The sequence below is a fragment of the Capra hircus genome, chromosome 8, assembly GCF_001704415.2.
Source record: "Capra hircus breed San Clemente chromosome 8, ASM170441v1, whole genome shotgun sequence".
In the NCBI taxonomy this organism is placed as follows: Eukaryota; Metazoa; Chordata; class Mammalia; order Artiodactyla; family Bovidae; genus Capra; species Capra hircus.
The window spans coordinates 105,272,085-105,299,201 of NC_030815.1; the positions used below are offsets into that span (position 1 = coordinate 105,272,085).

The 27,117-nt window shown below is 51.8% G+C and overlaps 1 protein-coding gene across 1 annotated transcript in view; it reads left to right on the forward strand.

Moving 5' to 3' along the window:
- The window catches only part of PAPPA (pappalysin 1), a 259,119-nt gene that overhangs the window by 203,751 nt on the left and 28,251 nt on the right, over positions 1-27,117 (forward strand). Inside the window, exons 16-19 of the mRNA XM_018052683.1 lie at positions 3,681-3,891; positions 4,507-4,678; positions 13,075-13,222; positions 18,183-18,292. Of these exons, the coding sequence (XP_017908172.1) occupies positions 3,681-3,891; positions 4,507-4,678; positions 13,075-13,222; positions 18,183-18,292 (641 nt within the window). The remainder of the gene's footprint in view (positions 1-3,680; positions 3,892-4,506; positions 4,679-13,074; positions 13,223-18,182; positions 18,293-27,117) is intronic.

Here is a 27,117-nt window from a genome sequence, read left to right on the forward strand (position 1 = left end):
GTTTTCTCTCTTGATTAACCTTTTACGATTTTTCTGTTAGCTCACCACCAGAGAACCACACCGTCCACTTCACAGTCTAGGGTTTGCATAGCTGATAGGGTGTACTTGTAAAGCATCTCGACCCTTTTTCCAGAGGCGTTTTATCCTTCCTGGGAAATTGAAAGAGGGTATGCTCCCCTTATCTTTTGTGGCTCCCAGTCCCCGCTAAGCTCTTGCTAAACCCAGGCACTCCAACATGGCCTTCATCATAAGACCATGCAAAAATAATAATAATAATAATAATAATAATCCAGTTTACAATCTCTGGTGTGCTGGAGCCGTCTCTGCTTCTGTAGAAACCAAATGAGTCCCTCTTCCACATCCTTTATTCTTTTTACTCGAGGTAGAGATATCTGTGGTGTGCAGTGTCCCAGCTCGTCATATGGAGTCCTCTGTGTGGCTTACAGACCCTAAGTTGTCTTGGGCTCCCCAGGAGACTCACACAGATATGAGAGGAGGAGGAGGAAAGTGAGCAGGGAAGGAAGCAGCAGAGGAGCCTACATACTCTCTCATCTTTCTTCTTTTTCCTGTTTTATTTCTCTCCATAGTATCCACCTTCTACACACCAAATCGTTTGCTTTTTAAAAAAGGTAATTTCTTCTCCATATCCCACTAGAATATAAGCTCCAAGAGGGCAGGGTTTGGGGTTTGTTTTGTTCATTGCCTTGTCTCGATGTAGACAAGAGTAGCTGGCGCATCAGTTCAGTTCAGTTCAGTTCAGTCGCTCAGTCATGTCCGACTCTTTGCGACCCCATGAATCGCAGCACGCCAGGCCTCCTTGTCCATCACCAACTCCCGGAGTTCACTCAGACTTGCGTCCATCGAGTCAGCGATGCCATCTCATCCTCTGTCATCCCCTTCTCCCCCTGCCTCCAATCCCTCTCAGCATCAGAGTCTTTTCCAATGAGTCAACATAGTAAGCACTAAATAGATGCTTGTGGAATGAATAGAGTGTGTGTGTACTAAGTCACTTCAGTCGTGTCTGACTCTTTGCAACCCTATGGACTGTAGTCCACCAGGTTCCTCTGTCCATGGTGATTCTCCAGACAAGAATACTGGAGTGGGTTGCCATGCTCTCCTCCAGGGGATCTTCCCAACCCAGGGATCAAACCCATATCTCTTACATCTCCTACATTGGCAGGTGGGTTCTTTACCACTAGCATCATCTGGGAAGCCCCGAATGAATGGAGGTTCTCATGCAACTTCTGTGATCCTTTCAGAGCTGCTCCTAAAGGCAGAGATTTAGAGAAGGGAGAGAGGAAGGAGAGAGAAGGAAACATGGGAGGGAGGGAAGAGCATCAAGGAAATCGGTAGCATTTCCCCGAGCACTATTCATCCACGTTGTTTCGTTTCATCTTCTCATCACCCTGAAAGGCAGGAGCAATTGCTTTCTTTCTATAGATAGGAGATTTGGGGTTTGGCTGTCTCAGAACAGAAAACAGAGTCTCTGCTAAGCAGGTTTAGCCAACTTTCCACTAAAAACAACAGCCGTCTTTGTAGTTACACAAAACCAGCTTTAAACTCCACTCTTGTCTTTTATTAACCAGAGAACCTGGTCAAGTCACTTGCCTCTCTAAGTCTCTGCTTTCAAATGCAAGTTGTTGCCCTACTAAGAGCACTGTGTGAGGATAAATGAGATCACACAGCAGAAGTGCTCAGTTGGTTGTAACTGATCAGTAAATGTCAGTCTCACCCTGATCACCCCTCTGATTCCTAATCCCCGAGCCTCCCACGGGTTGGAGGCAACCCACTCCAGTATTCTGGCCTGGAGAATCCCCATGAACAGCAGAGCCTAGTGGGCCACAGACCATGGGGTTGCAAAGAGTTGGACACAACTGAGCAACTAAGCACGCAAGCTTCTATCAGAGTCAACTAGGAGCTCTGATTTCAGGGTGCTGTGTGACCTGCAGCTGCAGGAAGGAGCTCCTCCTCACCCCTCCTCCTCCACGGGAGCCTCCCTCCTCCAGCCCTGGTTGTCAATACCTGTCAGGAATAACTGGGAAGAAGAGGGTTTGGTTGGGAGCCCCGAGTTTCAGGTCCACCTCCCGTTGTCTTGGGGAGATTCTGGGCAGGCTCTGTGTGTCAATAACATACGACCTGTCAGGGAAAAGCCTGACTCTCCGTGTTTCACTTTTATTTGTGACATCTCACACCAGGCCAGCTTCCCCGTGGCAGTCAGTATGCCTCCTAGAGCTGGCATGGGCTGTGGAGAAGTGCTCATCTCTCAGCTGCTTTGGCAAAGCTTCACTGGATACTGGGGCCTGAGAAGAAAGTCCAGCCTCCAGACACCACGAGGCTGCCACTTCCAGGCATGCGGGGGCTCAGTCAAATACAGGGACGCAGGGCCCAGAGAGGGAGTGGCAGCTGCAGGTCACACAGCACCCTGAAATCAGAGCTCCTAGTCGACTCTGATAGAAGCTTGCGTGCTTAGTTGCTCAGTTGTGTCCGACTCTTTGCAACCCCATGGTCTGTGGCCCACTAGGCTCTTCTGTTCATGGGGATTCTCCAGGCCAGAATACTGGAGTGGATTGCCATGCCCTCCTCCAGGGGATCTTCCCAACCCAGGGATCGAACCCAGGTCTCCTGCATTGCGGGCAAATTACCAACTGAGCCACCGGGGAAGCCCAAGAATACTGGAATGGGTAGCCCATCCCTTCTCCAGGGGAACTTCCTGATCCAGGAATCAAACCAGGGTCTCCTGCACTGCAGGCGAAGTCTTTACCAGCTGAGCTATCAGGGAAGCTTACTCTGCCAATTACTGGAAAGCAAGTTTCTTCATCTCTGGACCCAGATGCAAAGCAGGGAGGATGAAGTGTGGACTAAAAAGATGTGCAAAGTGAGAGCTGCAAGTTAAGTTTTATTGGAGGTAAAATGAGGATGGCAGCCTGGGAGACAGTGCTTCAGAGAGCTCTGAGGGACTGCTCCAAAGAGACAATGGGGAAGGTTAATATATAAGATTTTGGTGAAGGGGGAGTTCTATGTAATCAAGTTCTTACTTTATAAAAGGTTTTCTGTTAGTCATGAGGAACTGATGTCATCATGAAGGGATTTAGTGATTTACTAGGTATGAAGACATCCAAGGATTGGGATCATGAAATCAGTTCCTGAAAATATCTAACTATCTAAAGACCTGTTCCACCAGTTTCCTTGGAGCACAGAGTGCCTCACCCTCCTCCCTGAGTCCCCCTTGGGGTGTGTTGAAGGTCAGGTCGGCGGCTGCAAGAGCATAGGGTTCAGTCTCTGCCCAGGCAGGTGGCAGATGCCTTGTTGTCCAGTCGCTGGCACATACTCGTGCCAAGTGCCCATTGGTAGTTGACAAGGATCGTGAAGGTCCCTTGTCTATGCGATATAAGAGGTTTCAGAATCAGAAGTCAGGAGCCTTGACTTGGATTCACTGTAGACATGGCGTACATCGCTCCCCACATTGTGTCTCCCTTTTTCTTTTCTTTTCTTTTCTATTTTGTGGCAGCTCTTTCTTCTCCCTAGACTCGTCAGCCGAAGGTGGAAGGGTCTGGAATTACACGTGCAAGTGTCTCTGGTTCTTCAAGCTGACTTGAGTCGAGGCAGCACGTGGATTAGCTGGCCTATCAGAGCCTCCCCACCTCCTACCTCCACTAACCCTGCCTGCCTGTGTCCTACAGGCAACAACAGCCTCCTGACCTGCATGGAGGATGGCCTGTGGTCCTTCCCGGAGGCCCTGTGCGAGCTCATGTGCCTGGCTCCACCCCCGGTGCCCAACGCCGACCTCCAGACGGCCCGGTGCCGCGAGAACAAGCACAAGGTGGGCTCCTTCTGCAAGTACAAGTGCAGGCCTGGATACCACGTGCCCGGCTCCACCCGGAAGTCAAAGAAGTAAGTGCGGCTGCAGAGGCGAGCTCCCAGCGGCTGGAGCCGGCTGGGGGACAGGGAGAGCCAGGTCTGTCTAGTTAGAAGGAAGTGCTCACTGCTCTGCCCACCGTTCATCGCGTGCTCCTCCCTGGGAATCTGGAGGGACATTGTCATCAGCTGCTTGCTGACTGTGTGACTTCTCAGGGCCTCTACTGTTGAGCAATACGATGGGGAGGATGGTAACAGTCACTGCGTAAGATGGTTGTGAAGGATGAATGAGGATGCGTATGTGAAGTGCTTGCAAAGTGCCTGGTGCACAGCAAATGGAGGGTATCCATGCCACCCCTGTGTCAGCCCCCATCAGCGCCCCTGGAAGGAAGTCGGGGGAAACGGGCCAGCAGGGCTTGATTTTATTTCAGTCCACTTGAAACTCTTGCTCGGCCCTGGGAAGAGAGTTCTGTGAACGTTTACCTTAACCCCTCCTCACTCCCTCCGCCACACAATAGGATGAGCAGGGACTCAGGAATCAGAAAGGTACGTGTGAGGCCAGCTGGCTCCAGAGACCATGGCTGTTTGGGTAGAGCGTGGCTGCAGCCGTTTGGTCCTTGAGATGTCTCTACTTTTATCTCTTCCTGAAAGACGGGCCTTCAAGACCCAGTGTACCCAGGATGGCAGCTGGCAGGAGGGAGCTTGTGTTCCTGTGACGTGTGACCCTCCTCCACCAAAATTCCACGGGCTGTACCAGTGCACCAACGGCTTCCAGTTCAACAGCGAGTGCAGGATCAACTGTGAAGACAGTGATGCCACCCAGGTGAGGCTCCTTGAATTTGGGGTCAACGCTTAGACCCCTTTCCCCTCTGTTTACTAAAGACCAGCCAGGATTTGAGAACCACATCCTCCAGAGATTCCATGTGGATGCCAGAATTGTGTAATAGCGATATCACCCATGCAGAAGTTAAGGAGCTGGGTTCTCGCCGTCTTTCTTTGTAATCTCTCTGAACCTCGTGGTCCTACCCATCACACTGCATATTATTGGCTCAGAGATTCTTTGCTTCGAAAAAAAATCTCAGTATCAGGAACCTTATGAAAGAAATCATAAGTGAAATCCTGATGTCTGAACTTGATCCAAGGTAGGGAGTGACTGAGACTGTTTTGTTGACTTTTTACCACTATCGCCACTTACATTGCTCTGAAATATGTAGAATCATGATTTCCACTACCTGGAGCCATCAGTAGCTCCTCAAGCATTTGGAGAAAGGGAGCCATGTTTAGACTAGATGTACAGTTTTGAGACTATTAAAGAAGGATGGAAGGAGATGGAGGGGACTGAATCTTATTTCAATCCATGTGTAACTGAGACAGAGTCCAGCACTCCCACTAGCCCTGCTGAGGCAGTTCTGTGAATGGCATTTCCTTAATCTTTACACACACCCACCTCCACCCACTAAGACAGGTAGGGAATCAAGAATGGGAAAGAGAATGAGGAACCAGCTGGCTCCAAGGAAGACTTAGGTCCACAGGGAGCTCCAGCCCTGAGAGAACCCACCACTTAGGGTGGATGCCTCAAGCCCCATGACTCAGAGGTGGGCAAGGATCTTTACTCAGGTGAGGCCAGAGTTCAGCCAACTGGGCTCCAGTGCAAGGATCTCCCTCTTGTCAGTCCTTATTGGGTATTCAGTTCAGTTCAGTTCAGTTCAGTAGCTCAGTTGTGTCCAACTCTTTGCAACCCCATGAACTGCAGCACACCAGGCCTCCCTGTCCCTCACCAACTCCCTGAGTTTATCCAGACTCATGTCCATTGAGTCCGTGGTGCCATCCAACCATCTCATCCTCTGTCATCCCATTCTCCTCCTGCCTTCAATCTTTCCCAGCATCAGGGTTTTTTCCAATGAGTCAGCTCTTCGCATCAGGTGGCCAAAGGATTGAAGTTTCAGCTTCAGCATCAGTCCTTCCAATGAACACCCAGGACTGATCTCCTTTAGGATGGACTGGTTGGATCTCCTTGCAGTCCAAGGGACTCTCAAGAGTCTCCTCCAACACCACAGTTCAAAAGCATCAATTCTTCAGCGCTCAGCTTTCTTTATAGTCCAACTCTCACAACCATACATGACTACTGGAAAAACATCTACCAAATACTAGACACTGTCGGAGCAGCATCCTCAACTCTTTTTACTCACATTCCCATGTGCAGATAGCCACTGACTTCTGTCCATTCTGAACTCCTGAACTGCCCTTATCTATGTCCAAGGCCACCAGCCTAACTCAGGCCAGGAGCACCAGCCTCCCGGCCTGCGTGCAGCTTCCCGACCGCCCCCCTGCCTTCTCCTTGCCACTCCAGCTTACTGTCCACATCGCAGCTAGAACGGCTTGTTGACAGCACACATGTGATCGTGACAGTTCCCCTGCCCACAGTCCTTTGTGAACCAGCAACCCCATCTCCCTTAGAGTAAGTCTCACCTCTGCATTCAGCTTATCTCCCCATCACAGTAAGACAGATCTTCCCCTACACCTGGGTGTTCTCTGTGAAAGAAGCCCTGTCACCTTTTCCAGCCTAACTGTCCTTCACCGTTCAGCCCACACACCCCTTCTTCCAGGAACCTTTTCCTTCCCCTCCCACTGTGGGCTCAGTGCCCCTCCCTCACAGCACTGGCCATGCTGCACTGTAATTCATTTCACGCTCCCCCACTAGATTTTGGGGCTTCCCAGGTGGCTCAGACGGTAAAGTGTCTGCCTGCAATGCGGGAGACCTGGGTTCGATCCCTGGGTTGGTGAGATCCCCTGGAGGAAGAAATGGCAACCCACTCCAGTACTCTTGCCTGGAAAATTCCATGGACGGAGGAGCCTGGTGGGCTGCAGTCCAAGGGGTTGCAAAGAGTCAGACACAACTGGGCGACTTCCCTTTCGCTTTCACTAGGTTTTGAGATCCCTGACCACAGCTTTGCTCTTCCCTGTGTTTTCAGCACTGGGGGCAGTGCCGAGCACCTAGTAGGTGCTCAGGAAGTGACAGGGCTTGACCCCTGCCATGGACATCCAGGCCGCTCTCCTCATTTTCCAGTTGAGACAGTCACTCAGCCATCCAAGGTGATGCAGCTGGTGTCGGCTGAATCAGAATCGGAACCTGGTCCCCCAACTGTGGATAGTGGGCAGACCCAGTCCAGGAGGCAGTCCCTGTAGGGCAGGCATGCTCAGGACGCCTGTCTGTGGACTCGGGTCCTTCCCTTCCTCAGCTGCCAGGGAGGCAGAAGCCGGGCCGGAACGAGCAAAGGCCAGAGATTACCACGGCCCCGCGCAGCCGATCAACTTCCCTCTCACTCGCTTACATAAAGCTGTTGCTAACAGTTACCCAAACTGCTGAGCCAGATGCTATTCTGGCTGTGGTCATGTTATCAAACTGAAACCCAGTCTGCCTGGGGCCTGCCAAGTACCTTTCATGGCCAGTTTGTATTTAAAGGAGAGGAAAATGTAAATTTATCAGACGACTCAAGCAGTCCTGTTTGGCAACTGGCGGGGAGGCCAGACGCTAAGGAGCAGGGTATTGCTTGCCGGCTAAGGAATGAGGGAGCGCGTGCCAAATGGGCTCCTAATACAATTGACGTTTCTAGTTTGTACTGCAAATGAATTTCCTCTACCCTCAGACCGGGGGCCTGGGAGCCAAATCTAGTATTCACCTCAGATCCCCTCTCACTGCCTGTAAACACTGTTGAAGTGTACGGCGCAGAGTATCTTGAATCGAACAGCGTGTATATAGAGCGGGAATTCTTTGCTTTCCAAACAAGCTCCAGATCCTGGCAGGGGAGGACAGGGGCTGTTGTAGGGGAGGTTCACATACTCCTTCTCACTGCCACTAAAAGCAAATGAACAAATCAAACCTCAACTTCATTCATTCCTAGGGAGCCCCTGTGATGCTGGATCCAGACTCTGAGTTTGAATCTTGGCTTTACCACTTACTAGCTGGGGGACTTGGGCAAGTTATTTAACTCTTTAAGCTTCAGTTTCCTTAGGCGTAAAGTGGAGGAGGGGAAGTAATTCTGGCTACCTCTTAGTTTATTTGTGAGGATTAACTGAGGCAGTGGAAGTAGGGTAGGCCTGTGGAATTGTGCAGTGTGCAACCTGTGCACACCTCCCATACGTATAATGCCTTCCCAAGCACGGGCAGCTTCTAGGTTCAGGATCATCACATGCTTGCCCAAGGATGCAAGGCTTCCTAGAGGAAGTCCCAGGCCCGTATTATATTAGAGGTAGGCTGGACCTCAGGGTTTTCCCATTGCAACCTGCTTATTTTATAGGTAGGACCACTGAAGCTCAGAGAGGGGAAACACCATACCCAAGGTCAAACAGCAAGTTGGTAGGAGAGTCAGGTCTCCTAGCCAAGTCATTGCACAAACGACTTTTTCTGCCCAGCCCTACTCCTACAGCTGCGTGGCTACACGTCACCCCTGTATCTCACTGGGAGGAAGCAAAATGCACGTGAGGCCTTAGACCAGACAAAGAGGCAGGTAATAAACAACAGCTGCGATTTACTGAGTGTGTACTCTGTGCGAGTCTGGGCTAAGTGCTTTGTACGGACATTTAAGCCCCACAGTGTCTGGCATTGCTGTCCACTTTGCAGGCGAGGAAGGTGTGATTCAGGGAGCTGAGGTGTCTGGCCCACCTCATACAACTAGGAGGAAGTCCGGGCAGAACTGAGGTCGCGGTTATCAGGTCAGCCGCCTCCTTCATATCTTGTGGTTCACTGTGTAGATGGTTGGATGGCATCACTCGCTCAGTGGACATGAACCTGAGCAAAGTCCGGGAGACGGTGAAGGACATGGAAGCCTGGCGTGCTGCAGTCTGTGGGGTCGCAGAGTCGGACACGACTGAACAACTGAGCTGAATTGCTCCGTTGCTGTCATATTCTCTCTGCCACTGTTTTATTTCCATTTCTGCTAACTAGAAGTCTGGGTCTCCCTTTCTGTGCATCTCCCAGCCTCTCCTCCCCATCTCCGCTCCCCTGCACTGTAGGAAAGCACAGAGGCTTACGGGGAAAAGCCTGGCTCCGGCCCTGCCGCCTCCCTATTTTGGCAGCTGCCATTTCTCAAATGCGGGTAATGCTTGGGCTGATGCTAAAGTTCCCTTTGAGACAGTGCAAGAGAGTGGTTAAGAGCTCAGCTAAACTTTAGAGAGCCTGATCTGTGTGTTAAGCTATAAATGCTTCACATAGCCTAACTCACTGATCCCCATGATGACTTTCTCAGGCAGTGAATTCCAGGCTCATTTAACAGGAAACCAAAGCATAGAGACGTTAAGGAACTTCCCCAAGTCCACACAGTGGGAAGGTTGCAGAGATGGAATTGGAACCTGGGAAGTTTAACTGAAGTCCAGACTCTTAACCGTCACACCAGCATCATTTAAAACGTCACCTTTTCACTTCCTAGCTGAGCCTCAGTTTTCAAATCTGTAAAAAGGACATGATTTCCACACTAACTGCACTGTTACCGGCATTTTTAACAGCGTGTAAAACACTGGCGCGTAGCAGATATTTGACACTGTATTATATGCTTGTGGCTTTTGGGCGACCCGTGTAGTTAAAGAGGAGAAAGCATAGTATGTTGAGAAAGCATAGTATGCTTCTTTTACATGCATGTTTATTTATTTATTTGGGGCTGTGCTTGCCTTTCGTCGCTGCACGGGCTTTCCTCCAGCTGCGGCGAGGTGGGGGCGCCCTCAGGTCGCGGTGCACGGCTCTCAGCAGCCCCTCCTGTGCAGAGCAGGGGCTTAGGGCACTCGGGCTTCAGTAGTTGCAACCCAGGCTCCAGAGCACAGGCTCCCTCGTTGCGGTGCATGGGCTCCGTTGCTCCGTGGCACGTGGGATCTTCCCGGATCAGGAACCGAACCTGTGTCTCCCGCATTGGCAGGCAGATTCTTTACCACGGAGCCACCAGGGCAGCCCCACACAGTATGCTTTTCTGCAGATGGAGGCACAGGCACAGAGAGACAAGACCCTTTGCTGAGAGGTGCTCAGCCCTCTGGCGATAAACTTCACCCTAGCAAGCAGCACTGCGCATTCTGAGATGCACAGTGGGTCCCCCGGCCTCCGGTCTTCCCAGGTTGGATCCTCAGTGTCAGTGGGTCCAGTGGGTCCCTAGGGCACTAGTCTTCCCAGATTGGATCCTGCGCGTTAGGCCTTCTGTGGTCACGCTGGGCTCAGCAGCATGGCTCTGCTCCGAGCATCTGCACCCAGGTGATAGGCAGCCCTAAGTGCACAAAAATCTTTTCCCAAAGGAGGACATGAAATCCAGAGAGGCTCCGGGAAGTCTGCCATGTAGAAGGCACTGCAGGGCGAAAGGTGTGGGGGTGCGAATCAAAAGAAGTGTGCAGGAGAGACAGATGACCACAGACTCAAAGGAAGGTTGTGTGCAGAGCAAGAGAAGGGGCTGGGCGTGCCATCTGGGTCCCAGGGTAGAAGCCCTGGCTGGCGGCCCTCCAGCAAGCCTGGATTGAAAGTGCAAGGTATCTTATCAGAAGGACTCCATCCTTCAGTCAGCAGCAGAAAGTGCCAGATGAGCTGGGCAGGAGGGAGAGAGACCAGAGGCAGCAAGACCAGAGTGCCTTTATGCTTCCCTTTTCTGTAGCGGCGTCTCCCGGGCGTGAAATTCCCTGCACAGATTCCAGCCGGTCCTAATACATTCTCTGTTGCAAACCCAGCTCCCAGCCAGCTCTGGCCCACGCAGTGCTGAGGTCTGCAGCCCTTCAGGGGCTGGAGGCCAAGTGCACCATAGGCCAAGGCTCCAGGAAATTGGGGTCAATTTCCTACTCCCCCGAGGGCCCAGCAGAATCACAGGGCCTGGGGCTCTGGGAGGGAGAGTCGGGGTTCTCTGAAGCCATAGAAAGTGGCCTAAACTTTCCCCGCGCTCACATGGAACCTCTGGGTGGACTCAGCAATCACCCCACAGCTGTGGGCGTGGGATGGGCCACCCTTCTCCGTGGCCACAGAGGTTTCCACCGCCACCAGATCCTCCTCATGCTGGCCCACGTGAGGCCCAGAGAGGGGCCCTTTCTCTCTAAATCCCAGCTCCTTACAGCTGTTTTCTCAGGGCAGCTCCAGCCTGCGTCAGCCCTTTCCAAAGTTTGTTTTCTCACGCGTGCACTTGCTCATTTATTCGTGAATTCACTCATTTCTTCATTTACTCATTTATCTCCTCACCCATGCATTTCTCTTCTTACTTTTTAAACAAATTCATTCCACATCCCTGTACTTACTCATTCCATCTTTTGTTAAACTGTTCCTGAGTGAACGAAAATACCTATTGGGTGATGTGTGAATGGGCCATGCAGCTGGGACCTGTTAAGTACTGTGGAAGGCCCCCAGGGGTGCAGGGGTGACCCAAGAGGGTACCATTCAGGAGGGAACAGATGATTAAGAGGCAGCGGGTGTCAGAGACCTTCGGCTAGTACAATGGGCAGGCCTGGGGCTGGCATTAGGACGGGATGCTTCTGCCAGAAAGTTCTGTGCCTGTGTTTGGACAAGGGGGTTGGGGGAGGAGACAGAGCAGACAGAAGGTGCAACTCGTGCAGAAGAAGCCTGGCCAGGTGAACCCTCACGTGGGGCGTTTGAGAATGCAGGCAGTGGACGATGCTCAGGGTTGGCAGTCGTGCTGTGGGGAGCAGGGAGCTGAAGAACTGGGCAGAGCTGAGGCTGTGAGGGCTTGGGAGGCCTGGAAGGGGGCTGAAGGGCTGGAGAGGAGTCGTTCCACAGGTGTTTTCGCTGGTGGGGCACAGTCAGCTCCTCTGGTCTTATGTAGAGTTTCCTTTTTTTTTTTTTTAATCATAAACTTAAAAGAAGGGGACAATATACAGCTTGTTCTCAGATAGGTGGACTCCCTGTGCAGAAACTATTAATGTCTGTGGTTCTCCATTTCCCAGGAGGTAGAGCCCAAACTTCATAAGTGGATGTTTAAGGCCCCTACCTGCCTGACAAGCTCATCCTGCCCCATGACCTCCTGCTCAAACTTTCTCATGCCCTTTGGCTTCCGCAGATGTTTTGTTTTGCCTGATTCTGCATACACACCCTTGAAAGCTCTTTTCCATCTGTCACCTCCTCTCAGAAGCCCTCCCTGCTTGCCCCTCACATCCCGTTGCCCTCCCCGTGTGCACACAAGCATGGTCACTGGGCACGGTCATACTGATGTTGGTGGCAGCTCACGACTCTCTGGCCATCTCTCTGGGGCAAACACTGGCTGACTTCACATCTGGGCCTGACAGAGCTACACCTGGAATGGACGCTAAGGAACAGTCTTTGGATTTGGGGATGGTTCTGAAACTTCAGCAAAGCTGGACCTTCTGTTAGAATGTTAGTGGAAAGTGGCTCGTTTGTGCGTGGCTTTGTGGAAGACTGAGAGATGGGATATTGCCAATTGTAAAGACTCGGAGGGAGGGAGCATATAGAAGCATCCTCACGCTACCCTCTCGGTGTCATTATTGCTGGAATGGAATGGAGTGGAAGGAAGGAAGGAAGGAGGGAGGGGAAGGGAGGCTCTGGAAGAGAAAGCTTCTCAGGGGGCTGGGGCCTGGGATTTTGTCTCATTGACTGAGATGAAGCAAGCTTTGGAGTATGCCTGGGGTGAAAGTGGAAAGTGATAGTTGCTCAGCTGTGTCCGACTCTTTGTGACCCCATGAACTCTAGCCCGCAAGGCTCTTCTGTTCATGGGATTTTCCAGGCAAGAACACTGGATTGGATAGCCATTCCTTTCTCCAGGGGATCTTCCCGACGCAGGAATGAAACCTGAGTCTTCTTCATTGCAGGCAGATCCTTTACCCTCTGAGCCTTGGTGTGTGACTGCTTCCTGACAAATGGCTCCAAGACCCATGCTTACTCACTGTATACATCGGGGTACACGTGGTCCCCTGCGTTCTCAATTACCAAAAAAAAAAACAAGCCAAACAAGTTCGTCTGATTGGACTCTGAAAGAACACTACTTGGATGTAGGAAATCTGGGCGTTAAACTCTCCAAAATGCTTTGAGCAAGTTTCTTCCCCAACTGAGTCCTCAGTGTCCCCATCTGTAAAATGGAGACATTGCAGTGACTCTGTTGGAGGCTGGTTGGGTGTCCACCATGGTGAAGAACTTGTTTTGGAATACTTTCAGGGTGCTGTGGAGATGAAACATTGGGAGGCTTCTTCAGAGGGTGGGGTCTCTCTTGGTCCTGACTGTGTCTCTGTGGTGTGCAGGGCCGCGGGAACAACGTCATCCACTGCCGGAAAGATGGCACCTGGAGCGGCTCCTTCCACGTCTGCCGGGAGATGCAAGGCGAGTGCTCGGCCCCAGACCAGCTCAACAGCAACCTCAAGCTGCAGTGCCCTGAGGGCTATGCCATAGGTACGATGGGCGTGGGTGGTGAACTATGCATGGGTGAGGGGGGTGCGCATCCTCCCCAGAACTTGGAGCTTGTGTCCTGCTGGGATAATGGGCACCTCTCTCAGCACGAGGCACTGGGGAAATGAAGAGGAATGAGACCAGACCCTGTCCTCCCAGGAAGAGAATTCAGGGCACAGATGTCGGCGAAGCAATGTTGGGTGGGTGTGTGGGATTACACTGGAGGACAGAAGCATTGACTGGTGCCTTCAGGGACACAGAAGGCTCCTAGAGGAAGGGCTGCTTACATAGGGATTGGCCAGAGCTCATTGGGCAAGAAGTGGCATTCCAGACAGAAGGATCAACATGGCAAAGGGAGGGAGGTATGAAAATCCACATCCAATTTAGGGAAGCAGTGACCCAGTGTGGCTGCCTTTGTTGGTAATCTTAAAATATGTGTGATGCTGATCATTCATAATACTGGCCGTGGGTCAGCGCTGTACCCTGCTCTCTAGAGATGTGATCTCTTATCCTCTCAAGAACCTTGAAAAGACGAGGAAATTGAAACTCAAAGCAATGATAGAACATGCCTGAATTCTGAGACCACTCCTCCGAAGCCTGAGTTCTTTCCATGACATTTCAGTTGTCTCCAAAATAAGGAGAAACAGCTTTTTCAAAATATTCTTTGCGTGGTGATAGGCTAGCTCGCCAAGTGAAGGGAGACAACCTGGGGTCTGATGCCAGGGCTTGGCCTGGTGGAGACCAGGCATCTGGACAGATACATTCATCACAGGCCCACGGCTTTCGGGGGAGCTGGGCGTGCATGGAGTCTGACTTCAGTGGAGGGCAGTGCTGCTGACCTCTTGGGCGGATTCCTTAATTGACCATGATGAAAAGCCCAGGGAATTGGATGTCCTTTCTCGTGGCCAGTGTGATTTATGGGATGATCACCAGGGATGTCTGGAGCAGAGGGTTATCTGTGCAGACACTCACTCCCAGCCACACAGAGTCAACGTGTTCCTCACCCTCACGTGGTTATCATTTCACATCCAGAAGGGAGACCCGCAGCTGGGGAGCAGAGGGGTGAGGGGGCCTGACCACTTCCTTTGAAAGATGGAAATGCAGAGCCTCGCACAGAGGTTCTTCAGCTGAGCTTAGAGTAGGGATCAGCCCTCCCGCGTTAGTACAGGGTGGCTCAGAAAACACCCAAGGGCATGGTTCCCCTCCCTGCTGATTCCCAAGGTACTTTAAGATTTAATGGAGCCACCGGTCCAAAGGACCCTAAGCAGGAGGGTTGCAGAAGGCGGGTGTCTCATCAGGTGTGCCAGTATAGGCATTCTAGAAAGTTGGGGCAACAGGTAGAGTTGTGGCCAGTAGCGTTGGCTGCTCCATCCCAAGGCCAAAGCTTTCTCCATCATTCCTGAGGGGTGTGCATGGCTCTGGACACTTCTGTCTGTGATGGGGCCCCTGCCCCTGACTCAGTCAGGACACGTACATGAATACTCCGTCACACTCGTGCCTGGCATTGAGCAACCCTAGGAGAAAAAAAATCCTGATTAAAACCAGAACTCCTGCATATCTGCATCCACTGATACTTTCAAGCACATATATTCATGTATGCACAAACAAACAAGCGTGCATGCTTCACAACCAGACGCAAACACACCCATCGTGTGGTAAGCTCATGCCTAGCACGGACGCATCAGCCAGACACCACCCAGATACGTCACCCGTAAACCTACGTGTAGCTCACACACACACGTGGCAGATACACCACGTGGCCGCTTTGTACCTGTTGTGTGTGCAAGTCGCAGACACACGCAAACGAGCCAGCATGCCTGGCTCTCTGCTCAGTAGCGTTTCCTTCACCCCCTGAGCTTTCTCATGGTCAGAGCAGAGAGGGAAGGCTGTCTGTCTGACGTTGAAGCCGGAATCCCCTTCCCCGCCTCTGTACCCCCTGTTCTCATTGCCATGCCGATGTGGTTTTATGAGCACGGTCATCTGGGGTGGGGGTGGAGGGCTGGAGGGGGCTGAGAGAGTAAAAGCCCCCCTCCCCGGGACCTCTGAAGGAGATGCTGAAGCAGAGAGGGGCAAAGCTTCCCCCTACCTGCCCAATACTCCTGCTTGTTCTCCTTCCACCCACCCCCTGGGCTGAGCCCTCCCAGGGTAGATGTCCCTCAAGGAGAGGGGCCCCGGCCAGAGGCCTCCTAAGCAGGCAGGGGTGAGGTGGGCGGCCGGCTTGGGGGCCAGGACCCCCTTTCTGGAGCCGCTCTGAGCATCTGCCTCCAGGCCCTCCCCAAGCAGCCTGGGGAGGTCTGTGTCCCCTCTCAGAAGCTCCCAGAAAGTTGTGACAGCCACCGAGGCCGCTGCCACCTCCCTGCTCCTCCCGGGAGGGGGAGGCGGGGGCCTGGTGAGATCAGCGCTCTGTAATGATGCCAATTAGGGCTCATACATCACAACACGCCGCCTGGTCCCGAGGCCCGGCGCTGTGGCAGGGGGAGGGCAGAGCGGAGCCCGCCGCCGGGAGAGAGGGACTGAGCCGTGTCTGCTGCACAGGGCAGCCGTGGCTTCCTGGGTGGACCAGGTTTATTTCTTCCCCCTTTTGGGGTGAACAGCCTTTGTCTGTTTCTCAGAGGTGGCGTCTTATTTCTCCAAAAAGATTTTCCCATCACAGCCTGGCTCCGTGAAATCTTTGCAGTTGATCTCCTGATACACACACACACCACGGAGTCTCTCTGAGGGCCAAGGGACCCCCACCTCGGACTCTCATCTCTTCTTTTTGTGTCTTTCTGCGTGCTTCTTTTCTCTCTGCTCACGCTTCCCCTCTCTCCGTCCCCTTCCACGGCTGCCGCCTTCGCTTCTCTCCCTTCTGTGTCTCCACTGTATGTCACGGGGTTTGGAAGCCGGAAAGGCGTGGGCTTTCATTCACGGCCCCCTCCTCACCAGCTCTGGAACTCAAGCTCTGCACCCTTCACCCTCTCACCCCCAAGATGGGTGTGAAGACTGCAGTCTCAAGGGCTGGGTGTGCAGGGGGGTGAGTGGCAGGTGAAAGCCAACTGACCAGACCAGAAATACCTCCCACCCCTGCCTTCTGGGCTCAGGGGCCCTGTGTTTAAAGAGATTCTAAAGATTGTCCCGGACCTGCCATTCCACCCCGGTCTCTCTTCAGACTTTGTGACTTGCTTAGATTGAAGAGAATGATAAGACGGCAACAGAAGGGCCCTGATAAACTGTATGTACACATACAAATATATATATATATGCACATATATTTATTTCCTTTATGCATATACATATATGCATTCTGTTTATATACATACACACATTTGGAAGGGAGCCTTTGGACTGGCTAACAGTAGAGGATATTTTTCAAGAAAAATATTTTGACTCTCGTAAACCATTCAGTGTTCAAGGGTGGTCTTGACTCTAAGGCAGGGAAATGACCTCCCTAGGGCCCCGGTCAGATTCTGACATGTCCGTTCTTTGCCCATATGAATGAGGACCTTTCTGGAGTCCTGGGGACATCCCATGGGATACGCTTGGTTTTAAGAAGACTTCAGAATCACTGAGGTCAGGACAGAGAATGAATCAGTCAACTTTCAATTGTCTTGCCTGCCCACAGCTTGAAGGTCCGCTGGAGCAGCGCCTGGCCCGAGGGCTTCCGTGGTGGCCCTGGTGCCTTCAGCGACTCACTGCCTGATTCATGTTTTCAGTCCTTTAGCCGCTTATTCAGTCATTTATCCATGCTCGCTCGTTTACATGCCCACTTCCTGCTCTCTGGGATACCTAAATGCCTGCTGATCCCTCATTCATTGTGCGCTTCATTCATTCACTCATTCATTTCGTCAACCATCTGTGCAGTTGCTCACTCTTGTCTCTTTCACTCACTCCACGAATATTTACCAAGTGCTTGCCATCCACCATGCACAGTGCCAGGCTCTGAGCATAGAAAGGGGCACAGATAGATAGCACCGGCCTCGTGGAGTTAACAAGCGAGCAGAGAAGAGAACTTTTGACACAACAGTGACAAAGTCTGTGACAGGCCTGTGAGAGGGTGTGGACTGTCAGGAGTGGAGGTCTTCTCCAAGCAAGGGCACTTGGATTAAGGTTTGAAAGATCGTTGATTGTCATGCACCCATTGAAGAGAGGGGGGAAAGATCTTGAGAGCACAGAGGAGAGTGTGAACATCAGCCCTGGGGGAGGAGAGTGTGGTTAAGACGCTGATGCAGCATTCACATGCTCACCCTTCACTTGGCTGATGCCTGCAGAGCAAATCTTGTGTGTCAGGTGCTGGGTTAGGCTCAGAGAGGACTTGACCCCATCCTTGCCCTCCTAGGGCATTACTGTCACTGTGGAAAGGAGGGCCAGGGGGCCAGGGCCAGCACTGGAGTGGGATTCACCAATGGCAAACGCTGCTCTCACTCAGCTGCAGAAATCAGGGCAAGCTTCTTGGAGGATCTGACCTGGGCTTTGAAGAGCTGGTAGGATTTGACCTTGAGAAGGCCAATCAGTGGGACAGTTCAGGAGAAAGGATACACAGGGGCAAGAGTTTAGAGGCTGTGTTATGGGGGATTCCGGTGGAAAACCAAGCGCAGTCCAGTTAGTGGGAGTGTATGAGGTGGTTCACGGGAGACGAGGTTGACCAGACCATGGGGGGCCATGGATGCTGGACAAAGGGGTTTGTTTTGCACTTTGTCCTGGATGTGGGCAACCCTGGAAGTGTTTCTGAGCAGAGGAGGGGTAAGACCAAACTAGGCTCAGGGCTGATGAGTGTGGCGGTGGGTGTCAGCTGGACTGGGGACGAGAGAGTCGTCAGGGAGACCAGAGGTGGCCCTACTGGAGGTGGGGGTTCTCTCTTTCCTGCTGCCCCTAAGGGATGGCCCAGGTCAATGGGGTCCAGCGAGCAGCTGGGTCCATTCCAGTGATGTCTCCTCAGCATCAGGAGACGGGTTGAGCCGCTGCCTTCCTCTCTGCTTCCCCGCAGGGTCAGAGTGCACCACCTCCTGCCTGGACCACAACAGCGAGTCCATCGTCCTGCCAGTGAATGTGACCGTACGCGACATCCCACACTGGCTGAACCCCACGCGGGTACAGGTGAGTGACTGGGAGGAAAATGACCTCGTTGACCATTTACATGCCCTGGTCCTGCATTAGTCCCTCTCCATACGTGAAAGCATCTGATGGCCACACCTGCTCCGTGGGGTGGGCGCTGGTTCACCGTCATTTCTCCAAGCTTTAAGCATTTAGTCCTTCCCCCCAGCAGCCCCTGTGCTAAGGCTGTTATGTAGCGTCCCACTGAATCCCCATGACAGCCAGGGAGTAAAAGGACAAAGCACCTCATTTACAGATGAGGAGACTGAGGCTCCAAGAACAGCTGGGGTGAAGGAGCAGAGAAGACCCCAAAGCTGCATCTGCCTGGCGGGAACGTCCTTGCTCGTCCGGGCAGGGCTCACGGCTTCTCTGGTAGAAGCTCTTGGACACTCCATAGGCGGGGCTTCTGGCATCTTTCTCATGCTTCACTTGGGTGGTGGAAAGCAATTAATATGTGATACGGGGACCTAGTAATACCGATTGTCTATGAAGCACCTCCCGTGTTTGCGCACCCAGCAGTTAGCACAGAGGTCTGTTTAGACCTCAGGACAGTCCTGGGGAGCGAGGGCCACTGTCTGCATCCTCTCCTCATGGACACTAGACCTCGGGGGTGGGCGGCAGTCTGGTAGGAGGGTTCGACCCCAAGCCTGAGTCCAAGGGCTGTGCTCGCCCCATGGCGCCAGGCAGGTGTGGAAGGCCAAGTTCCCATCAGAATTGGCCAGCCCCGTGTTCCTACGTGTCACCTGATCAATCGGGGCCCCCAGAGCCGATGTAGGCCCCACTCATGTCCCCAGGGGCAGTGTGATCCCTGGCGCCACGTGTCAGCCCTGGCGTGCTGGCTCCGCACACCGGAGGAAGTGAGAGATGGAGACAGGGCGCCGGGAAGGTTCAGCTGTGTCTCTCCACCAGCCTTTCTGCTGAGGCACTGGGAGGGCTCCCGTCTGCCCGCCTGCCCATTGCAGATCCTGCTCAGAGAGCTGGCAGAACCTGATAGCAGATGTACTGTTTCCTAGACGAGCTGAGGGCGTGATGGCGAGGCCTCATTCAGCACTCCCTGCTGGCTGGCCTGCTAGCCCCTCTGCTGCCCCCTGCACCCCAAGGCTGCCGCCCCCCGCCTCCTCCCCTCTTCTGCCGCCACTCTCTGCCCATCTCCAACTTAGTGCCCCTTTTCCTGCCTCTGTTTTCTTCTTCTTTTTTTTTTAAGAGTTGTGAGTGAGGTTTTATTTGGGGCAAATGAGGACTATAGCCCGGGAGATAGCATCTTAGATAGCTCTGAGAAACCGCTCCCAAGAGGTAAGGGCAAGGTCAGGATAGATGTGATTTTGGTGAAGACAGAGCACATATTTCTGCAGAAGGTCCTGCTAGTCTCATGAAGGTACCACTCGTCAAGAGGAGCAGATGCCACCACGAAGGATTTTCTGGATGCAGGGAGATACGAGAATTGCCTGCCTGTTTCCACTCTTTCTCTCTTCCTCCTCCTGAGACCTCTGTACCTCTGTCCACCTCCTTCCTGCCCACCTTCTCGGCCTCCATCCCTGTTGTTCTGTCTGTCTCTCTGCTTGACTCTCACACACATCCAAGAGACCAATCTGTGTCCCTGACCTTGGGCTCCTTCATCCGTTTTTCACACTCAGCGTGCTTTTCCCCACTCCCCACCCAGAGCTCCGCAGAGCTCCACGCTCCCGGAGCGTCCCGTGTACACACCCAGGTGCCCACACAGAGACCGTATGTCAATCTCAAGGCAGATGGAGAAACAGGGTCAGAGAGGGGAGGGGGCTGGGCCAGGGTCACACAGGAAGCAGCGCCAGGCCGTGACTGAGAGCTCCTTCTAAGCCACCCCACTGTCCCTTAGCACCCTCCTCCCCCCCCCACCCCGCCTCCCATGCACCAAAGGCAGGGGACCTACCTCTGCACAGAGCGGACACCAGAGACCTCTCTCACATCCTAAGGCCAGAGGTCTTCTTTGCCTGGGACCCAGACCAGGGGCCCCCACCCCTCTGCCCTCTGCCTGTTGGCTGAATTCCACCCTTCCCTCCATGAGCCCCGGGCACTAAAGAGTTCAGTTATAATTCATGGTGAAATAAATCCAGGGATTTGAAAGTCTGCAAAGCCCCCCTCCTCAGTCGCCCACCCGCCGCCTGCCCGCCCCCGCCCCTGCCCAGGTCCCCGGTCCGCCGGCCCTTATTGATGCCGGCCTACCCGGAGAGCTGTAACGAGGTTCAGACCTCCACTGGTCTCCGGAGGCCTCATTATCCAGAAGGAAAAAAAAATGTGGTAGAAAAAGGGAGGAGGGCGAAGGGCAGAGATTGATGATTTCCAGGAATCAGGCAGAAACGCTGGCCTCTGCTGCACTCCTGCCCCCGGTGTGGCAAGAGCTGCAGGGCTGGTAGGGCTGGGCCAAGCCGGCCCCGATCACCCCTCTGCTTTCAGGGGGCTTGCTCCGAGCCCCAGCGCGAGGTGGATGTCAGGGCAAGGCTTTGCACCAACCACTGTCCCCGTGTAAGAAAGTGAGAGGTGAGCACTGATGTGTAATTGACACCCGCTGTGAACCCGACCTGGATCAGACACCTTCCCGGCTTCATTTGTACTCCTGCCCCCACCACACACACACACACCCACATACACCCACACGCACACACACATACATGTACACACGTACAACCCATGAGATAGGAATTAGTCTCCCTTTTTCCAGTAGAGGAAATGGCATCTCATATGTAGAAACCTTTTCCCTACAAGGAACTGAAGAGGGATCCAGGTCAGTCTGATGCTGCTGTTAACTCTAGCTGCCTACAACCTCCATGATAATAATAATAAAGGGGAAATGGTTGCTATCGCTTAAGTAGCTGACAGCCAGCTCTCCCCAAAGATACACCCTCTGATGTGTAGCACTTGCCCATTGCTGTGGTGTAAATATTCCCACCACAGCAGGCTGCCGATACTCCAAGTGACTGTTGCTTGGAGTCAAGTCAGAAGAGATGGGCACCATTGCCTCTCATGAGCCCCTGGGAGCCGGCTGCAGCCCACCCCAGGTGCTCACCACATAGCCGGCTCTGTTTTAAGCGTTAGACATAGGTTGGCACATATGACAAGAACAAGGGCCACCTAGGTAACCTGGAACATCGACACTGAGCTCATGTGCAGGGTGAGCAACCGTTGTGAAGGCAGGCCCATGCTCACCGTGTTGACCCTGGCGAGCCCTATGGGGCCCAGGGCACAGCAGATGCTCCTGTTTACAGTGGCTGAGTCAAGGGACCAAGGTTCAAGACAGCCCAGGCACTTGCTTGCTGTGTGAGCCAGAGTTTCCCCTTCTGTGAAGCGAGAGCTAGACTGGAATCAAGAGTCACAGACTCAAAAACCCATGGGAACCAGGCAGGTGGGATAAATGGGTGAAGCAGGCCAAGTGTGTCGCTTTGTATTCTAAATACTGAAGGGTCGTAGTTGTAGTAGTATAGATACATCAGACAGGCTGAAATAAAACAGATGCCCGAGTACGTACTACCCAACCTAAGAAATAAGGTATTGCAAATGCAGTCACTTTCTTATTGAGATAAAGCTCACATGCTAATCTTAAGCATAAGGCTTGGTCAATTTGCACACTATGTCCACTCATGAGGTCCAGATCAGGGTGGGGACCTTTACAGCTTCTCAGACACATTTCCACGCCAGGCAGTGCCTCCACCGCCAAGGTCTCTTCTGTTGGATTTGCTTACTTTTGAACTTCATGTAGCTGGAATCTTAGCATAAATATCCAAAGAAATTCTCTTGTAGCCATATGTTTTACCTTCAGAGAAAAACACTCTATCCTGTCCTTTCCTTCAAGCTCTCCCCCTTTGCAAGCCTCCTCCCACACATGCGCTTTGCAAAGCAGTGAAGATACAGAGAAATCTTCCTCTGATGTAGTCAATAGGACAGTGCAAACTCTCTGTGATAGATGCAAATACCCCTCCGGCTTAAGGCTGGAGAGCCTGCAGGGAATGGTGGGGACTGTGGTCAACTGAGAAACACACTCTGGCTGCCAAAGGGGGAGCCGCCAGCTGAGTGTGACAGCGTGGAAATGTGGGCTCCGTGTGGCCAGAGTTTCCTTGTTTCCTTGGGTATAAGAAATCTGAAGTCTTTAAAATATGAAGTCTCTCATGTTTAAAATACGGGATTCTGAAGGAGATCAGCCCTGGGATTTCTTTGGAAGGAATGATGCTAAAGCTGAAGCTCCAGTACTCTGGCCACCTCATGTGAAGAGTTGACTCATTGGAAGACTCTGATGCTGGGAGGGATTGGGGGCAGGAGGAGAAGGGGACAACCGAGGATGAGATGGCTGGATGGCATCATGGACTCGATGGACGTGAGTCTGAGTGAACTCCGGGAGCTGGTGATGGATAGGGAGGCCTGGCGTGCTGCGATTCATGGGGTGGCAAAGAGTCGGACACAACTGAGCGACTGAACTGAACTGAACTGAACTGAATTTTGACTTTGACTGAGCGCTTTGTGTGCCATGCCAGACATTTCTGTGGGCTGTGTAGCCTGGAAGCTGTTGGCTGGCTACCTCTGGATGAGACACCCTTTGAGGCTGGACCTTCAGAATTCAGGGGGCAGCCCCTCCTGCCTCAGCCCCTAAGGAGCACCTCCAGTCTGCCCTGCAGTCCCTCTGCTTAGGGCTGAGAAAGCTCCCCGATAGGAAGTGCAGCCCACAACCTCAGAGGGGCTTAATGCCTCCGGGTAGCTAGGATCACACCACTGACACAAGAGACATGAGTCTGAACAAACTCCAGGAGATGGCGAAGGACAGGGCAGCCTGGCGCGCTGCAGTCCGTGGGGTCACAAAGAGTCCAACACGACTGAGCGACTGGACAACAGCAACAACAGCTGGGATCTTGGCTTCTTTAAGAGCTTCTGGGAAAAGGATGGAAGGAGGAAAGGAAAGAGAAGGGGAGAGAGGAAAGGAGGGTTGAGGAGGAGAGAGAGGGAGGGAGTTAGGGAAAGGGAAAGCACCACATCCTGCCCCTCTGTTGTGCCAAGATGGGCACTTTTTGTGAGGAATTCACTACACTCCAGTGAGATCAATATTATCACCACTTTACAGAGGAAGAGGCTGAAGGTCTCAGAGCTTGTCACCGCCCAATGCACGTAACTTGTGAGATAGAATCAGGATTAGCACCCAGGACTAAGGCCGATGCATTCTGTCCTACAAGACCACCACCTTACGCGGTATAAGTAATAAACAAGTGCAATACATTAGACAAAGGGTGCACCATTCATTCCCGGAAGAGAAGGCATCAGCCTCGGAAGGTCAGAGGTAGAATGGTTCTGAGTGAAGACAAAGTCCAGTCTGTGTTTGTTCTGAGTGAAGACAAAGTCCAGTCTACCCAGCGTGTAGAAGGAGACACCCTGTGCCCTGCAGGGAAGCCCGGAGACGGGGAGATGTGTTCTGAGACCAGCCATTTCTTATTCACTCTGGGATGCACTTATACATTCACTCAGTTAATTTATTCATTAACTCTTTCAATGAACATAGATTAGCTACCTCAAAATGGAAGGCGTTCTTCAAACAAGGGGTACAGGGTGTAAAATACCTAGGTTTAAAATAAAAAAAAAAAAACTTACGCAGAAGAAAACCAGAAGCTCAGTAACTGATAAAAAAGGAAAAACAAACAGCTTATGCAGCTGACCCACAGAAGGTCCTATAAATAAGGAAAAATAAAAAAGAAAGGAGGACTTGTCCCAGAAGACATCAGAGAGGGTATGAGGTCTGGGCTTGGAACAAGGGGTTTCTTCTAAGACTCTTTCTCACGTCTTTGGCTCTGCTCGGGTCCGTCCTCTCCGGGGTTCAGCTTCTAAACACTCTGCTTCTGCTGCGTTTGTCTCGAAGCCCCTCCACCTTTCTGAACCTTGGTCTTTCCATCTGAACCTTGGTCTTTCCATCTGTCAAAACAGTGAGTGTTTTCATGCTTACCGGTTTGGGAGCAAGAGGGTTTGGAAGGAGAATATAGTTTTCAAATTATAAATCTGGAAATAGGACAGATATGAGTTTAATTCCTGACTGTCGTTACCTATGTGTATGATTTGGGGCAGGTTATTTAACTTCTCTCTATCTCAGTTTCCTCTTGTGTAAACCAGCATCAAAAATTGTACATAAATATTGTATGATATCACATATATGTGAAATCTAGAAACCGTACAGATGAATCTATATACAGAAAAGACACAGACTCACAGATATAGAAAACAAACTATGGTTACAAAAGGGGAGAGGGAGGGAGGCAAGGACATATAGGAGTATGAGGTTAATAGATACAAACTACTCTATATAAAATAAATAAGCAATAAGGATTTAGTATATAGCATAGGGAATTATGAGGCGGGAATGGCAACCCACTCAGTATTCTTGCCTGGGGAATCCCATGGACAGAGGAGCCTGGTGGGCTGCCGTCCACAGGGTCACAGAGTCAGACACGACTGAAGCGACTTATCACAAGCACACAGGGAGTTATACTCAGTGTAATAACCTACATTAGAATCTAAGCTGAAAAGATAACTGGATCATTTTGCTGTATGCATGAAAAAATACCTATATCATAGATATAAGATATAGTAACTATATCATAGTTATGGTAAATGTTAAATGAAAATTCTGAGCACAAGGTTTGGAGCATAACATGTGCTTAAAGAGAGGGTTTTGTGTTGAGGGGGCGAGGGAGATCCGCGATGGAGCTGTTGGTGGTCCTGTGCTGATGATGTGGTGCTGGCGCTATTGATGATGAAGATGGTCGTGGGGCTCTGGTGAAGATGATGGTGCTGGTGTCATGGATGATGCTGGTGGAGGCATTGGCAGTGGTGGTGGCCACTGCAGCCAAGAAGAGACAGTCTGTCCTTCCTGTGTAGCCAGGCAGGAAAGAAAGCTGTCTCACAAAGCCTAGTCTGAAAGGGCTCTGACTGGGCTGGAGGTCTCACTGGCATCAAGACGAGCAAGGCTGGCCTCTGTGGGGACCCATCTGGGGTCTCCCAGCACATGGTGTAAACAGCCGAGTCTTTCCTTCAGCTCCTGCTGCCTCCCCTTTCCCACTCCTCCTGGCAGACAGAGGGGCCCTGTAGGGCGACAGGTGGGGCGTGCAGCCCTGAGGAATAGTGGAAAATCCAGAAGACTTGGAAACATAAATAGGCTCACGCAGATAGTATAAAAGTCCTTTTTCTGAACTCACGTCAGGTAAACCTCAACTGACAGAAACTTGTACAACCACACTGAGACACTCCCACGGATGGATTAAATTAGGTCTCAAATAAATAGGGGGTGGGGATGGGCATCGAATCCCTTGTGGATCCTGACCCTGCTGTTTTCTACTACTTGAGTTCGGTTCAGTCACTCAGTCGTGTCCAACTCTTTGCGCTTATTTTTTTTTTTGAATGTTGACCCATAGCCTAAATGTTCCTTCAACATCCCTGAATGTTGGCCGGGAACAGACGCTCAGACCCAGAGATGGAAGTCTGGTTAAAACTTGCCAGATGATGAAAGTAGGTGGTCCCCTCCTCTTCTGGCCCCCAGGGTTAGGAAGCAGAGGGGTGAGAAAGTAGCTGAACTGGAAGGAAGGGACTAGACTTCTCACATTTTTTCACTGGATCAACATGCATTTGTTTGGTATGCTCCATCCTGAACCTCGGGGCTGGGGATGAGGGTGGGCAGCGATGTCTAAAACCAGGGCCTGCCCTCTTACCCGCAGCTGTTAGTCTTGGATTAACCATTTCCACATACTTTCTCTTAATGCATCTTCACAAGCCTGTGACATTTTCAGGACCCATTTTGCAGATGGGAAAACCTAACCTCAGGGGAAATTTCAAGTCAAAAATGCACCCATGTCTGTCATGCCTCGGTGCTCAGTCTTGCCCACACATCACCTTGTGTTTTAGGAGAAGGCAGACAGCGTCAACAGGGGCAGGAGGGGCTAACGAGTAGATTTCACATTGTGAGACTGTAGTTGGCAGATCCCAAGTTAGGCTGTTTGTCCGAGATCTGTAATTAATTCAGCGTACGCTAAACTGGTCCTCTAAGCTAGACACTCTGCTGGGCTTTCCAAATGCTTTTCTGCTGCTCTGGAAGGAAAAATGAAAGTATTAGTTGCTCAGCCATGTCCGACTCTTTGCAACCACATGGACTGTAGCCCACCAGGCTCCTTTCTTCATGAAATTCTCTGGAGAATACTGGAGTGGGTAGCCATTTGGAGTGGGTAGCCATTTTCTTCTCTGTGGGATCTTCCCAACCCAGGGATCAAACCTGGGTCTCCCACATTGAAGACAGTTTCTTTACTGTCTGAGCCACCAGAGATGCCCAGGAAGACAAGTAAAGAAAACAACAAGTGTCCCTCGGTAAAATCATCTCTATTTTGAGATGGATCCATTCATATATAACATAAATATTGACTGCTCATCCTCCATGTACTAGGCACCATTCTAGGCACAGAAGACCCAGGGTGAACCAGAGAAATGGGACGGAGAAGCAAGGCACCCAATCCAACCTCAGCCAAATCCTGGAGTCATGTGATCCCACGCTCACCAGGAAACCTAATCCCAGCTTTGCTCCCATATAGGTCTGCCCTTGGGGAGAGAATGGGCTGGTCACATGGATTTTCCACAGTCTGACCCTTGTGACTGCTCATTTCTTAATTAAAATTAATCAACTGGCCCTCTGCTGAGACCTGACCATGGAGACTTCAGTGGCTGCTCCCTGACACAAAGTTACCTGTCATGACCAAGCTAAGCATTTGCCTCCAGGTTATTTTAATTAATTTTTAAAAAATAAATCACTGTAGGATCTCCCTGGCGTCCCGCGGTTAAGACTC